The sequence below is a fragment of the Rhyacophila brunnea genome, unplaced genomic scaffold (genome assembly GCF_057557595.1).
Source record: "Rhyacophila brunnea isolate RB1 unplaced genomic scaffold, BYU_Rbru_1.0 scaffold_23, whole genome shotgun sequence".
In the NCBI taxonomy this organism is placed as follows: Eukaryota; Metazoa; Arthropoda; class Insecta; order Trichoptera; family Rhyacophilidae; genus Rhyacophila; species Rhyacophila brunnea.
Genome location: NW_028232893.1, coordinates 26,491,359 through 26,507,649, shown reverse-complemented (window position 1 = coordinate 26,507,649; position 16,291 = coordinate 26,491,359). Strand labels below are relative to the sequence as shown.

Here is a 16,291-nt window from a genome sequence, read left to right as displayed (position 1 = left end):
TTTAATAAAACGCATTTTTTTGTAGTACTTATTCCACTTTTAATCAATAAATTAGGACCGGTTTCGTTCGCATCAGAGGGACATTTTCAACTGAACAAGGGAAGATTCAGTTGAAAATGTCCCTCTGAGGCGGACGAAACCGGTCCTAATTTATTGATTAAAAGTGGAATAAGTACTACAAAAAAAATGGGGCCATTGTCGAAAACTACCCAATCAAGATTCGTAACTGGACAAAATCTGACATTCGAATGAAATTTTCAAAATGGCGTCCTATGGTAGTTCGTAGTTCCATTTTTGTTCATTCTACAGGTAAGTTTGTAGGTGTGTAACGTTAAAAAAGTCCTGCCGTCCGTTTTAATACATTGTACGCTAAAGGCACGCCGATTAGGTGGCCATTCGACAAAATTAGCATTATATTTTTATATATAAATGTTGTAATTAAAAAGTAATTATCTGATATATGATTATATTATGTATTTGATTTAAATACTTACATATTATAAAGTGTAAAGAACTATTCATCACATAAAACGACTGGTACCTAGATACATATTTCATTAAAACACTTTATATTATGTACTTTCGTACTTTTTCCACATTTATTTTATAATTTTGATATTTAACCGATTTTATCCTAATGGACATTTTCAATTGAATAACATTACAAAATATAGGTAGGTACATATTATTGCATAAAAAGTCAATTAATTAAGGATAGATAACGTGGGAGTCGTTGTTTACTTGAACTAACTTGTTGGTGATATTTGTCCTTATTTATTAAATGACTGATTTATATACATTATGAAATAGCGCAAATTCATCACTGAAAAATTTTCTGTGTTTAAAATTCACCTACCTCAGATATTAAAAAAGGTTCCCTACCAATGACATATTTTGAATGTGGTTTTATTGTTTTCAATCGCATGATGAATACAAAAAGTCCACTACTTAAAAATGAGTTATTTTCCATACGATAGTATGTATCATCATCAGCTGTAGTATATACCAATATTGTATATAAATTTATGTTTACCGTGGATTTACAAGAATAAAATTACAAAGCAAAGGATAATCTTAAAAAAATAACAATGCAATGTGCTTTTAAAACAATATTAATAGCAGGTTTACATAGTGCATTTGATAGTCACGCAGCTTTCGCTATCGAGGCTTGACAATTATATATTGTATGTGCCATATTATAATTTTTAGGAATATTATATTTCATCCATTATTGTTATTTTTAAGTTAATAAGTCAAAAGAATAATATCAACTAAGATTTAATAACAATAAACAAAAATGCAAAATGTACAATAACCATCGTAAGTTGTGATAGTCGTGTGAATAATATAAAGTAATTTTGTGGACAAAAAATCAGTTCAAAAGTGTTTAAAAGTACCTTATATACCTTCTAGAGGAAAACGTGGTATAATGGTCCCTATATCTAACGGGTACGAGTGGCAAAAACATTAATCAATAAATTCTAATTGATTTATGTTTTGTACTAGGTATTCTATTTAAGTCATTATTTACGACCCGGCGTATGCCTTCTTCGTGGACTATGCGCACTCACCGATCGTAAATGCACATTGACATCGAAAAAAGCTAATTTAATATAATAAAAGAATGTGAAAACCTTCTTACCTATTAGTAAAGGATCAAGTAAAAAACAAATTTTGATTATCTGAAGTGTTTGTGAAAACCCGTAATGAATATCTTACATACTATTAATACATTCAATATGTAAGCCCATTAAATCGTCATTTCCCGTAAACAATGGAACCAGCTAATGTGAAATATCACGAAATATACCTACTCACTAAATACAAAACAAATCAACAATTTTAAGCTATAATCCATAATCGTCAAAACTGAAGTGATGTCGGATTTTAAGAAAATACGTAGATCAGTTAACAAGCGCGCAGGTTAAGTTTTTTTTGTTTTTTTTACCATATTACTATAACATCAAATTATAGTTTCATGTGTGAACTCCCAGATTGGATAAAGCAATGAGCTATTAGGGAAGGTCAACTTGTTAAGAAATGGTAGGCACTGCAACTGTGTTATACCTATTTATATCTAATATTTCTTGATAAAATAATTTATTATCAATGGTATTAGGTACTATATATACACAATGTGTCAACGTCGACTAATTATGATTGTATCATTTTGATAACTTCCGAAACAATTCATTGAAATAATACTATGATATATAATTTATAGTATTAGGGAGTAGCAATTAACAGAAAACGCATATACTTACATATTTTGCATGATGAATATAAAGTGTTTGAAAATGGCCTATCAAAATGTCAAAAAAACATTACAACATCAGTACCTATATATTAAAATTGAATATCTCAACATGTCCAACCACTTGCTTGAAACACAAAAGTACGATTTGAAGTATCTTTCGTACGAAACTTTTTCTAAATGGTTTCATTAACCACGTAGGTCCGATATTCTGCATTTTACCCATCCCTAAATCCAGCTGTTGCATTCTCGTATCACAAGAAACGTATTATATGTGAAGTATACAAAAATAATTACTAGTTTGGCTTAAGTACTTAAGTAGTTATGGTAAATATAACAGACGTATCTTGATATTCTCAAGTGGCCGCTGTTGTGCATTGTGTAAAAATCTGTCCTTACTCCGAGCTGATAAGCATTGATTTGAATCCTCGTTGAATTGGTTTTACAATAATATAATAATATGTTTTTTATTATATATTTTCGTAGTATCAACATAATATACGAAATCATTCAGATTTGGTACGATTTTAATAATACACTAGCTGTCCGGTCGTTGATAGTGAAAATAGAAGTAGTTTAGTGGAAATTTTAAACTTTGATTTCAATAATAGGTATATAAAAAGTGGAATATTATTAAATATTATAGATATTACTATTAACACCTAATTTTTCCACTCTATACGTAAGCGCTTCATTAATTTCTCTAAATAGTATAGTATATCTACTAATAGCAGCGTTTCTATATAATTAAGTCTCGATAAAGTCTCTTGCACATATTATCAATATCATTTATTTCATATGTCATTGTACCTACTACATCCTACAACTTATTTTTCTGAAAAACATAGGTTCCATAAATTATTAACGCATTTTTTAATTAAAAAATGTTGTAATATCCGAGTCTGACCCAAAAAAAAAGGACTCCAGATGTCTGGTGTCTAATAATAATATTTACATTCATGTATTTTTTCACCATCTTACAAAAAGTACAGTGGCATCCATTGTTAGTTCAAAAATTACAAAACTCATTTTGTAATGTGATATATGAATCATAAAACAACTAAAAGAAATATCAGAATTTAAAATGTGTCATAAAAATAATGTTTTATTATTTTTATGACCCTCTTTGGTCTCGAGTTTGACAGCAAGAGCAATTATGACTTGTGAGTTATTAGGGTATGCCAAATTATAAACAAGTGCTGCACTAAAATAAATATTAGTCATGCCCAACACAGAGTGAATATAATGCTTTGTCTACATGAGACGAAATGACGGGAAAAAATTTGGAATAAATCGTAAATTTGGTTCCAAACTTTCGGCCGATGGATCGGCCCAGATGGAGTTTTCGCATAGGTATGGTGGGCCGAAATATCGGCCCCGTGGGAGTAAAAGGGTTAAGAGTAAATAGTTCCGCCAAATTACAATAATTTCTAAGTAACCGGAAAACGGAATAGCCATTTAAATACATAGTTAAATAATGTTATGATACAGTAGGTATACTAGAGTTTATGATTAAACTAATGCCGCCATGCTCAATTTTCAGAAATTGGCCTAAGGATCATTATCGATTATTAAACGCAACCAGTTCACAATCAATCAAGTGCACATGTTATTTTTACTTTTTCAGTCAGCTGTGATGTCATTACAAATCAGTTGTATTTACTCTTATCAAAAATTTTGCTGTCTGCGTTGTAAAAATAAATTCACTTCAATAGTGTTCCGAAACTTTGTGATTTTGTAAAGTGTTTTCTTGAACTGATTAAAAGTTTCTTGCACAGATTGAAACGTTGCGAGCCACCGAAGGAGATGAAGGCATAGCGGCCACTATCTCCCTCTTGTCTATGGGGCTGAAGTCGGTACCGCAGGCCGTGCTGAGAAGCCAGTTCTCTGACGCCGCCTCCCTGTTCGTGGACTTGCTGGAGAAGTTTGCCGAGTCCGACAGCAATGTTATCCTGCGATGCCTCGTGGGATGTCTCTCCGTCTTTCTCAGGGCCCAGGAGTACGCCGCGTGGAGTGAATCTTCCACCATGAAAGTTTTCGATTCCATACTGGCATTTGCTATCCATTCTAAACCTAAAGTAAGTAATATTTCTTTACTTGTGTACTTTGCAGTAAATAAAAAATTATTAGTAAACAGATGATTCATATTTTGAAAGCCGTGGAATAAAATAGTGTCAACCCTTATTTGGTTAAATTTGGAGTATGCCATCCCTGACAATCGCCTCTAAGCTATTTGTCAATTAACAACTAATTGAAACAAGAATTTGGACTCTAGATAGAAGTCTTAAGTGTAAAATATATTGAGGTGCATATCGCGTACTATCACGTGACGTCAGGCATGCAGGTACCTAGCCAATATTTGATAACTAATTTATGTAGACTGTTAAACCCTCATTGCTGCCCATATTCAAATCCAGAAATGTCCACAGAAAAACTAAGACGCGGCTCTATAAAACCGTCATACGCACAGTCGTTGCATACGGGTGCGAGTCATGGACGTTAAATGTGAAAGCAGCTGAAATGGTGGATTGCTTTGAGAGAAAGATCCTTAGGCGGATATACGGACCCAAGAATGATGGTGGGGAGTGGAGAATTAGGTACAACACGGAACTATACCGCTTATACCAAGATACAAAACTCTCCAACTTCATAAAACTCCAGAGGCTAAACTGGGCAGGCCATGTCCAGCGCATGCCTGAGTCACGGATACCGAAGAAGATCCTCGAAAGAAACCCAGGGGGGAAAAGGCCAGTGGGAAAGCCACGCACACGATGGGGTGATAGTGTTGCAAAGGATGCCAACCAGCTGCTTAAGGTCGGGAACTGGAAAGGACGTGCGGAGGACCGTTCCGGCTGGAGGACAGCGGTGGAGGAGGCCAGGGCTCGACTTGAGCTGTAGCGCCATTGAAGAAGAAGAAGAAGTTAAACCCCCTATTGGGGTCAATGACAGAGTTTTCATCTAGAGGAAGGACAGATTCTTCTGGCATTGTGGCCATGACGAAATCACTTAGGAACGGTGTTAGTGTCATTTGAAAGTAACGATATCAACACCTAAATGAGTCTGCAAGAAGAATCTGATACTGTTCTACACTGTGTATAAGTCAGAAAAATATCTAGATAAGTAAATATATCCAAATATTGTACACATGAGGCAAAAACATTGACCAGAGCATTTGACTGAAACTACGTACAGTAAAACCTCGTTAGTAATATAATTCTTCGAATAATAATTCGAAATTCGCCGTAATTCGAATTTTTCCCGAAAAAAAGTCCCATGAACATTATTTTCATATAAAACCATACCTATAATTCGAATTTCGTAATTTAAAATGATTTCAGAGTCCCTGGCATATAAAATTATTCAATAAATCGTAATAAAGTACACTATTTCATGAGCCAGTCATTGAAAATTGTGACAGACTTTCCTTAAACATCAAAAATGACTTATTTTACGATGGTAATTAAAATAATCCTGACTTACGACCCAATTCAATAGGCACATCTATGATCAGAAACGAAATTAATGGAAATCAAAAAAAAAAAAAATTTTCAAAATTTTTATATTTTTCCCCCATACATGTCGTAATTCGAATTTTTTTTAGATTTTCGGTCCCATAGAATTCGTATTAACGAGGTTTTACTGTAACAATATGTCAATTGATATTTGACAGGTACGCAAGGCTGCACAGCACGCTATCTGTTCGATACTGAGAGGAAGTTGCTTCATGCTGCCCACCGAAGACCCACAAAATAAGGTGCGTCCAATATGTTGCTTCCTATACCCAGTCTTTTAATAATTGTAATTTAATTCTTTTATACATAATACAGAGCGATTTTACATTTTTATGAGTCTGATACAAAGAGATTTATTCTTTTACCATTTCGAGAACATTCCTTTTCTCTAGAACTGACAATGTTTTTCTTTGCTTGACACATTAATTGACACGAAAAAAATGCAAAAATTATGTGAACAATGAGAACGAAAACTGTCAACAACTGTACTGACAGTATTTTTTGTTTTAGAAACGGTAGTTTAAAACTTGGGTTGTCATTTCACTAAAACCAAATACACTGTCTTTTTACTTAGCGGGGCAGTGTAACATTTGAGTCACAATGCAGAATGACAAACAATATCGTGTGCCCACCCTTTATTGGCTAAATTAAAAGATCGCCCACCAGTCACATTGTGTAACCACGGCCTTGGGCACTGCAGGCGTGTCTATAAATAGAAACGCACGCATGCTGCGTTTGATTTATAATTGAATTTTGAATATTTCAGAAGTAAATTGCGGGAAAGAAAAAATGTAAATTTGGGTATTAAATCTATTATGTAGAATTGGGACTGCATAAGGTTTATATAAGGATCTTTTGATTTTCTGTAAGAGTGCCTTGTTCTTTAGAAGCCTTTGGAGACCAAAATAGCACCTGTTGGCGAGGGTGATCCAGCGATTTATTTCATCGCTTGTGTTATTCGTGTTTGTGACAAGGGATCCTAGATTAACAAATGAATCCACAGTTTCAAAAGCACCGCCGCCAATGATAAAGGTGCTATTATCATCTGTTGCACTGTGGAGAACTGGCATGTAGACTGCGGAAATTATAACTTGAAGTGTCATGGCCGCCGTCGTGGCGCTGTCATATTTATGAAAGGATTTCCAGGACTTTTTTCCCCTACATTGGTTCAGAATGTGAATATCGAATACAATACCAGATGACAATATTTTTCCAATCTGTCATAATATTTTTAGTTATATGGTAACATTGAAATGTCAAAAAAAATCTAACATGATTGCGTGGCGAGAGGAACGAAGAGGGATGGGCTAGGGAGGATTGTAGTTCTCGAAACGGCCACGCTACACATTATATTTGCCGTAGTCTATTTTGTTTTACTTTCGTTTATCCGGAGTCCCATGTTTGCAGCAGCTGACTTTACGCAAATAAAATATGCCTGTCTGAGGGCTTCTAAGGACCGTGCAATGAAATCAATATCGTCGGCATATCCCAATAGTTGAATAATTTATGGAATATTAAGCCTTTGGCTTCCAATTTTGCATCACGGACAATCTTGCAACAAAATATAGTTTATTTTAATGTCTACAGGTGCCCAAAATGCATCCAGCGTCAGGCCGAGTGGCGGCCATGTGCATTTCTCAAATGAAAGGCGAAGTGTTGCTGTCTAGCCAAACAACAGTTCTTCACATTCTTACACTGCTCAAAGAAGTCATTGCGTTGTTTAGCAAGGAACACATTAAGGTAGGTAAAGGTGATATTAAAATAACTCGTGACATTTTGCGTGACACGCAGAAATATTTATTATTTTTTTTTGTTTGGCCAACTCTCATATTGTGAACCAGGGTATCTCTTTCAAATTAAATATGCAGCTCAGCGAGATTGAAATCGGCCAGATCGAAACAGTTCGGCCGATTGTAATTCTGTGAACTCGGGATGCTGCTCCGTGCAGAATTTTAATCGAAATTCAGTTTCGAATCATTTGTACCACATGCTGGAATAATGGTAAATCGAAACTATTTATGTTTGTGATCCTAAAATATAAACGAGACAATTATTGAAATTTACAGGCGTCATGTGAATCAATACTGTCGCTTATGACACAAAACGACATTGTGGTGAAGACGTGGTGCCTCAGGACATTGCACTCACTCTTCACGAGCACCGGAGAGTCGTCCCACTTGACCTCCGCTCTTGCTGTTCAGCTCATCCGGGCGCTGACAGCCTACAGACCCGGGATGGGAGACTCCCGACAGACCTTGGCTTGGGTTACCGTCATGCAGCAGGCTTTTGTCTGCTTGGCCAGGTAGGGTTACATACAATCATTGGGCCTAATGTTTATTTTAGGTTAACTAGGATCACGATAAAGATGTCATGGAATTTTAATTTAAAAAGAAAAGAAACATGTTCGAAATGGAATGAATCGGGAGTGAAGGTTGCGCTCCTGATTATAATGAGTTAATAATCGTTGAATAATTTAACATTGGAGATGTTTCTATATTATTGTTGTACAGTAGAACATCTCATCAGTGGCGAAGGGAAGAGGTAGGCTGTTAGGATCCGCCATAAATAGTGCAAACCAAACTATGTCAGTCATACGTATTTGTTTTCATTGAAATAAGACTACAATTTCCAGACGGTGTTGGTAAGTTTTTAAAATTCATTTAAACCCTGCGAAACCAAGCCATAATAAACAATAGTCAAAAAAATACTCATCGTATATAAAAAAAATATCTTAAATTATGCAATTAAATCATACATAACATTGGATATTTTATAGATAGAATAATATTTTTTATCTATTATTTTTTGGTTTAGGTATGGTTTAAGACGATACATCAGTGAAACGGCAAATAATTTTCAACTATAGGCGCGACAAAATTTTGGACTCGCTGGCATTCGGAGAACGAACGTCGAGGTGTGAATACGTTAATTTGTTTGGTGATGGCGACGGGGGTATTAATTCTTACATCATGTAAAGATGACTAAAAATGTTACCCATTTACTTGAAAAAGAAAACATGTAAATGAATATATTATACAATAAACAGAACATTAAATGGACGCATGTTGAATTTATATGACAAATTATATTTCGGTCGGCATGTGTCATTTGCACCCGTGACCCACAATCCGCGCATCGCCTAGCCACGATCTTTTTAGACCATGCCTCAACTGAGGTATAGCCTTAATGAATTTAAATAAAATGAACCAACAATCTATGTAATATGTATTCTTAATTCAATGAAAACAAATAAGTATGAATGAATTAGCATTATTAGAATTATTAATGTGCACTATTTATGGTGAATCTTAACAGCCTATCTCCACCCTTCTCTACTGCATCTCGTACCAAACTAAACGCAGGCGATCTTCGAATGTATCAATATTTGTACAATTTCACATTTGTTTACAGTCTGGATTTGAACACGTGCATGGTGTCGTTGCCTGGATTTGTACACAATTGCGTATCAGAACTTTGGCTCTCCGATCAGATGGAGATCACATCCGCATCTTCGAATTCTCTAAAGGTACAGACATTTGAATATGTATTGTGATATTTTTACAATTAGTTTATTGGTCGTCACCGTATGTTCTTCCATGTGCGGTTGCAGAGGAAAGATACAAACACCTGTGGGGGGATCATCAAAGTAGGTGTGGTGGATGAAGATGTTGTCAGAAGGAGAGGTGAGAATTCGAGATTCGGTAGCTGCTCCGATGGATGGAGGAGCGAGTTTTATTTGCAGCATTAACAGTCGGTACAACAGTATATTACAATACTTATGATACTGTTCCGGGGTCCGATCTCGGTAGAATGAGATGTTGTGCGGAGCGATATAGAGACAGAGATACTAACAGACCGGGAACGTATATTCGAGTGACATGTCCAATGAATTATGATCCGCTATTTATTGACGTACTCACAGACAAAATAATATCTTGAAAAGAATATTTAGGAAATAATTATTATAATTGAAACACCTACTATATGGAGTTTGCATCATCGGATATAGCTGACGATGTGGAAAAATGGATATCGCGGAAACAATCATTGCAATCAGCTATCTACTGAGTACTAATTGGACACTATGGGAAACGGGTAATTAATATTCCCTATCAATATGCTGACACGGATTGAGTTGTTTATTACCATACACTTAATATGATTTTGTACTTTTTGTTTTTTATCTAATATTGATCCACAGAACAGATAATAAATATAATTCTGATAGGCTATATACCAACACAGTAAAGCTTGACACAGGGTTTTGAATGTGTGAGTGTCCTACGGAAATGAACAACGCATTATAGACGCGCAATAGTGTGTGTAATACACCAATATTAAATGAGCGTTAATGCATAAACCGAGAGCAGTTGTCAATAATCGACTTATGACGTATTCTTGGCACATGTTTAAATTTAGCCCGTATTCTTCCTTACTCGAGATCGGTTGCCTGCTTCTCCTTGCCCGTTAGGTATTTCAGTTCCCTGTATTGATCTTATTAATTTCGAATAACCAAGTTTGACTGCTATTATTCTTTTATAGGCTATTCTGTTGGATTGTGTGAAACCGGCGTGTATCGATGAGATCTCGGCGAAGAAATATTGGAGTAATCTGGAATCGATATTCAAGTCCATCAAAACTGGCCTCGATAATCCTTTCAACCAATCCACGAGACATGTTATACTAACAATAGCTGTTTGCTTTGAGGTAAGTAGTCATTTTTGTATTATTTGATTAATTATTTGTAATTAAATGAAACCCAATTTTTTTAGTACTTATTCCACTTTTTAATTAAATTTTTATACCGGTTTCATCCTCTTCAAGGGGACATTATATACAAATATAAATATACTAAAAAATTGTGTTTTATTTAATTACAAATAATTAATCAAATAATACAATGCAGGTCCACCATAAATTGACAGTTAACACTATAAAAGAAATTAGTCATTTTTGCTCATGAAAATATGTGCATATGCATTTATAACAGAATAGAAAAGGGTTCCTTGACCTAATTAAATTGGGAAACGCTGTTATAGATTGAAAACTGTAGTTTTCTAGTTCTTTCTAGATGACACTAGTTTTGATCTACCAGTCTTGGTGTAAGTAAGCTGTCGCAAGACACATTCCGTTGGCTAAAACTTTTATTATGTTTCAGATTGGCAACGAACACATAAAACCTCTCTTGACTCCGATGCTGACACACCTAAACGAACGTCGGGAGAGTCACAACTTCACACTATTGAAAGAAATGGAATACGCCACCGGGTGTGCAGTGAAAGCCCTCGGTCCCGACTTTGTCTTGCAATGTATCCCTCTGCGGGACTCCCCTGACAGTATTAACCTCGACAGAAGCTGGCTAATACCCGTGTTCAAAGACAAAATACAAAACTCTACTTTACAATATTTCTCCAAAGAAATCCTTGATATGGCATCATTGTGCAGAGACCGATCCAAAGTGGCTTCAAGCGCGGGTGATGAAGTCAACGCACATACGTACGAACTGTTGTGCGGACAATTTTGGGCGCTTCTACCCAACTTCTGCAACAGTCCGAGCGATGTGAAGGATAACTTTAAAAACTTGGCCAGAATACTGGGGACAGTTCTCAAGGATAATTCTGATTTTCGGCCTTCTGTTATGCAAGGTTTGAGAAAGTTGGTGAATACTTGTGCGGAAAGTGAAAACGAAGGTGACGTGGAGGAATTGGCGAGGTTTGCCAAGAATTTTATCCCGCTGTTGTTGAATGTTTATATGACTCCGGTTAAAGGCGGGTTCGCTGAAGGGCAAAGGTTGGCAGCACTGGAAACACTTCAGGTACATAATTATATTCATTTAAATCGAAAAAAATATCCATGATCCTTCGCCATTGCAGGTGTGTGAAATCCTATAACCCTATAAACAAAATACTGGATATCAGGCTCAATCTTTGTTAAGAACCCAGTATAACATAATGAAAACGTTTTTAAAACCCTTACCGCCCACCATGTAAGCTGGAACGCCCGCTAGTGGGCGGTAGGAACCAGGTTGACTACCCCTAGTGTAATGCATGTTTTTCTCGATGTTTCGCACTCAATTGTAAAGACGAATCTTAAAAGAGATTTAATTTAATTACATTAATTTTTTTTAGGTATATCTCACGATAACACCTGATAAACTACGTGAAGAAGTATTCCAGAGCGCCCTATCTCAATTAGATTCAGTCGAGAATGATTACTTCAAGAAAGAATGCCTCTTGGACGTCGTTAGGATTTTGGTTCTTTACCAGAGCGTCGAGCAACTGTCGGGTCTCTTTGACAAGTGGGTGTTCCCCCTGTGCGAAAACACCGGAGAGGAAGTGAAGAAGACTTCAAAGAAAGACAGCGGAAAGAAGAAGGAGGGGATGGAGACTGACGATGTTAAAGATGAGAAGGTGTCCACAAAAGAAAAAGTTAAATTAGTCGACATGGAGCACAAAAAGGCTTACAGGATACTCGAGGAGATCTTCAAAAATGATAAACCGAATTGCAAACAGTTTTTGAATGAGAATAGAAAAAAAATACAGAGGATGCTTGTGCAGTCGCTCAATAAGGCAGCCGACAGCAGTAAAGCAACAAGACTGCGGTAAGAACTTCTTTGATTACATCCGCCACAAGTTCTTTTTTCACCAAATAGGCAAGCATATTCTTTTGTTGCTTCAATGACCATTATGCTAAACAGCAACGATTTTGTTTGCCACAAATGATACTGTCAATGTCAGTGAATTTAAAATGGTGCTTCTAAACAATTCAAATCAGTCCATAATAGTGTTATTAAAACTAAACAAACTAAAAAAGATACACATTTCTCACAAATAGAGTGTTAACAAAATCCCTGTATTTTTAGTTTTTTTTTTCCGACCATGTCCGATCCTAATAGGATCATAATTTGGGCCTTCACAGGGTAGAAATTTGTATTAACAGATTTTGTTTTTTACGAGAAATGGATGTCAGCCACTTGCTCAACCTATTAGGTCAATACCGTGACTCACACACAAATTGAAAAACAATATGTGTACTTGCCATACCCAGGATTCGAACCTGAGACCCACGGCGTGATAGTCCAACGCTTAAGCCGCACGGCCACCGTGGGTTTTAGTTTATTAACCTTTAAAAAATATTGGGATTCCAATAGTTATGAAACAAAGTAAAAATATTGAAATCAAATTAGATAATTCATGCATGCAAACTTGCATGATAAAACATGTTTATACGTGCATTTTCTTGTTATGGCCGCGATAATACGTACTGTCAGCAGTAAACCCATGCACATGTAAATGTGGTATTAGATTCGCTGCATTTAATCAAATCGAATACCTCCTCACATTTCATTCTGCTATGATACTACATTTTTTATTTTTAAAATCAAACATAACTCTTTTGTTACGAATATACTGAAAAATTTGGTGGCCGCGCGGCTTAAGCGTTGGCCTATTGCGTCGTGGCTCCCAGGTTCGAATCCTGGGTCTGGTAAGTACACATATGAGGCGTCTAATTACAAAAAGCGACAAGTCCACAATTCAATATTTTCGGGAAACAACATTTTTATGTTTCTAGCTTCAATTATTTGTTTTAACGTGAGATTTTTTTTCCCGTTGTATCCTATATCGAAATTAGAATCAAATGGCAATTTGTTTCAGCCGATAAACTCTTAAATGTAATAAATATAGGCAAAATAAAATTGGACTTAGAGCTACTTGTACTTCACTTTTTAATTTATCCCGCATAAGGCACATATTTCCGTGGCACTGTCATAAGTTTACCAGATGCTACAGCATGGGAGACGCTCTTTTCAATATTGAACGTTCCCTTATAGGTTGACTTAAACACGCGCGAAATCAACCAGGCTTTAAATAATATGAAAAATGGACTTGGCGCTTTTTGTAATAAATCGAGACTTAAAATATTTTTTTTCGTAAGGTTATGTCGCGTTTTGGAATTTATAAATCAATACATATTGTGTAAAATTATATAGAGAATACGTGCGTATTTTTTTCTCGATTTTGACCAAATGTGGACTTATCGCTTTTTGGAATTAGACGCCTCATATTATTTTTCAATTTCTGTATGAGTCAGAGTATGGACCTAATAGGTTGAGCAAGTGGCTGACATCCATTTCTCGTAAAAACAAAATCTGTCAATACAAACCTCCGCTCTGGAGGTCTACATGATCTTATTAGAATTGGACATGGTCGGAAAAAAAGCTCATATGACTCTCTCTAGTTATATTCCTAGATCTTTGATTTTGACTGTATTTTTTTCTCTATCGTTTTCAGGTGCATAGATCATTTAATAAAATCCCAACCTCACCTCGACCAGGACAGCAAACTGATAAAGAGCGCCCTCCCGGAAGCAGTCATATGCACGAAAGACATCAACTCGAAATGCCGGCAGTGCGCTTTCGACCTGATCAACACTGTCGGAGAAACTCTCCAAACGAAGGCTAATGGGCTGGATCACTTCACGGCCATGTTGGAGACAGGACTACAGGGGTCGCCTACCGTCATCACGGCCACTATCTGGTGCCTGGCATCCGCAACTTACAACTTTTCCGCTGCCCTCGGTATCGAAAACCTTCAGAGGGTCATGGAGAATATCTGCCAGATGATTAAGACAGCTGACAGGCAGGTTGTGTCTTCTTGCGTGGCATTTTTCAAGGTACTACATAGTATCCTATTCTGTTCAAACACGCGCGTTACCATGATCTTACTCCCTACTTCATTTATCGTTTGTCAATTTATGGCTACGGCCGTATGTTGTAGCTTAGCCACTAGGAAATGCTAATAGAAATGGTATATTTAAAAAAAAATACTACCTTATTCTTAGGTCGATAATTATTATAAAGCAAACATTATTCGTAGAATGTTTATCACATTTAAATGGTCAAAGACATAGCTTTCAATCAGTATCTTTAAATGTGTAAATCTTCCCCATTTTTTGAAAAATAAAATGCCTAATTCTTGTCAAATTTGGGATCACAGAGATTATCAATATAATTTTTTATCGTAAATATTTCACTATAATAATGTCGACATAAATTATATTAATGGTTTTATAAATGCGTTTAAAAATTAATAAATGTAAAAAATCATAACACCACTGCACATGCATGTACTGAAATATGACTATATTCTAAAACATTAGAGCGAGAGGTTTAAAAGAATACTATTTTATGTAATAAAAATACTTTAAAGTACTTGGAAAAAAATGGGTTCTTTATTTTGCAGTGTTAATGTTCATGATTCCAAGCTGTATATAAGCACGCCTACAATTCATTGTGAAAATAGACACAAAGTAGCATTTGATCTCTGACTCTGTTCACTTGTACGTCAATTCACAAAATGAAACTGTTGACGATTAATTTAATGGTACTGTTCGGTTATACGGAATACAGCGGAAAACACATTTTAAAAATACCCGATTAGTTTGGGTTAGGTTAGGTTGGGTTAGGTTAAACCATGGATATACTACTAGATGAGGAGTTCCCATACAAGTGTCATTTTAAAAATGTACCACAAAAGAAGATATTACGAATATCGTCATAATATTTCCTTGTAGGTATAATGCGTTAAGACCGTTAACATGGATTCCCGAATTTCACCCGTATTGCCGTGGCTGTAAAACTAATTTGCGTTCTTGGAATAGTGACCCTAAGAATGTCTGCAACCCAAAGCTTGCAAGCTACCAAAAATTCATGTCTGAGCGGATAGAGCAAGTCGTCATGCGCTGACTATTAGTTAGAGTAAGATGCAAGCTAGATCGGGCTTACTCATAATTATTGCCAGGTCGTTTTCGAGACAAATATTAAGTGAGCTTATATCGAGTTAAGTCCGCTGATATTAAAACAGTAAGTTTTAACACTGGCCGAGTCGCTGAAAATCGGGCGTCATTTTAAGAAGCATATTATTCATCCAGTAGTATATCAATGGGTTAAACTAACAAATAATCCAGTTTATCGGCTATTTTCAAAATGATTTTCCGCTGTATTCCGTATAACCGAACAGTACCAATTTAATAAATGCCTAATTTAGGTAGTTTCCCATACCATGATAAACATGGTTACATATAAATTGTACGTAAAACATTTCACCGTGGCACAGTTCGCCGTGAGCTTTCTTATCAGAAAGAGATGAACGTATACTCTACGGTCTCCAATTTTATTAGATCACAGGTTCCCAACCTTTTCCGGGTGGCGACCCCTTTTTATAAAAGCCATGTGACCCGCGACCCCGATGCAATTGAAAAAGGCATTTTTAATAAGGTAATTAAAAAAAACAATGAAAACAGTTTTTTTAGTATAATTTTAGTTTTAATTAATTTAATGCGATGGTTGAAATTGCATGTTATTAACCAGCATCAAAATTCGCGGGTGAGTTTTTGTTTTAACGCCAACCTCATGTCATTCTCAACATTTAATTTATTTCACCATTACTCCCAAACTCTCAACACATGTTTCAACCAACTGTGACAGAATAGCGTACCTAGATTACACATGAAATTATTCAAACTT

The 16,291-nt window shown here is 35.8% G+C and overlaps 1 protein-coding gene across 1 annotated transcript in view; it reads left to right on the top strand.

Moving 5' to 3' along the window:
- Positions 1–16,291, top strand: part of LOC147069774 (RRP12-like protein) — a 33,186-nt gene that overhangs the window by 5,249 nt on the left and 11,646 nt on the right. The window contains exons 4-12 of the mRNA XM_085950533.1: positions 4,033–4,332; positions 5,925–6,008; positions 7,354–7,506; positions 7,833–8,068; positions 9,178–9,292; positions 10,309–10,473; positions 10,925–11,581; positions 11,895–12,367; positions 14,058–14,439. Of these exons, the coding sequence (XP_085806659.1) occupies positions 4,033–4,332; positions 5,925–6,008; positions 7,354–7,506; positions 7,833–8,068; positions 9,178–9,292; positions 10,309–10,473; positions 10,925–11,581; positions 11,895–12,367; positions 14,058–14,439 (2,565 nt within the window). The remainder of the gene's footprint in view (positions 1–4,032; positions 4,333–5,924; positions 6,009–7,353; positions 7,507–7,832; positions 8,069–9,177; positions 9,293–10,308; positions 10,474–10,924; positions 11,582–11,894; positions 12,368–14,057; positions 14,440–16,291) is intronic.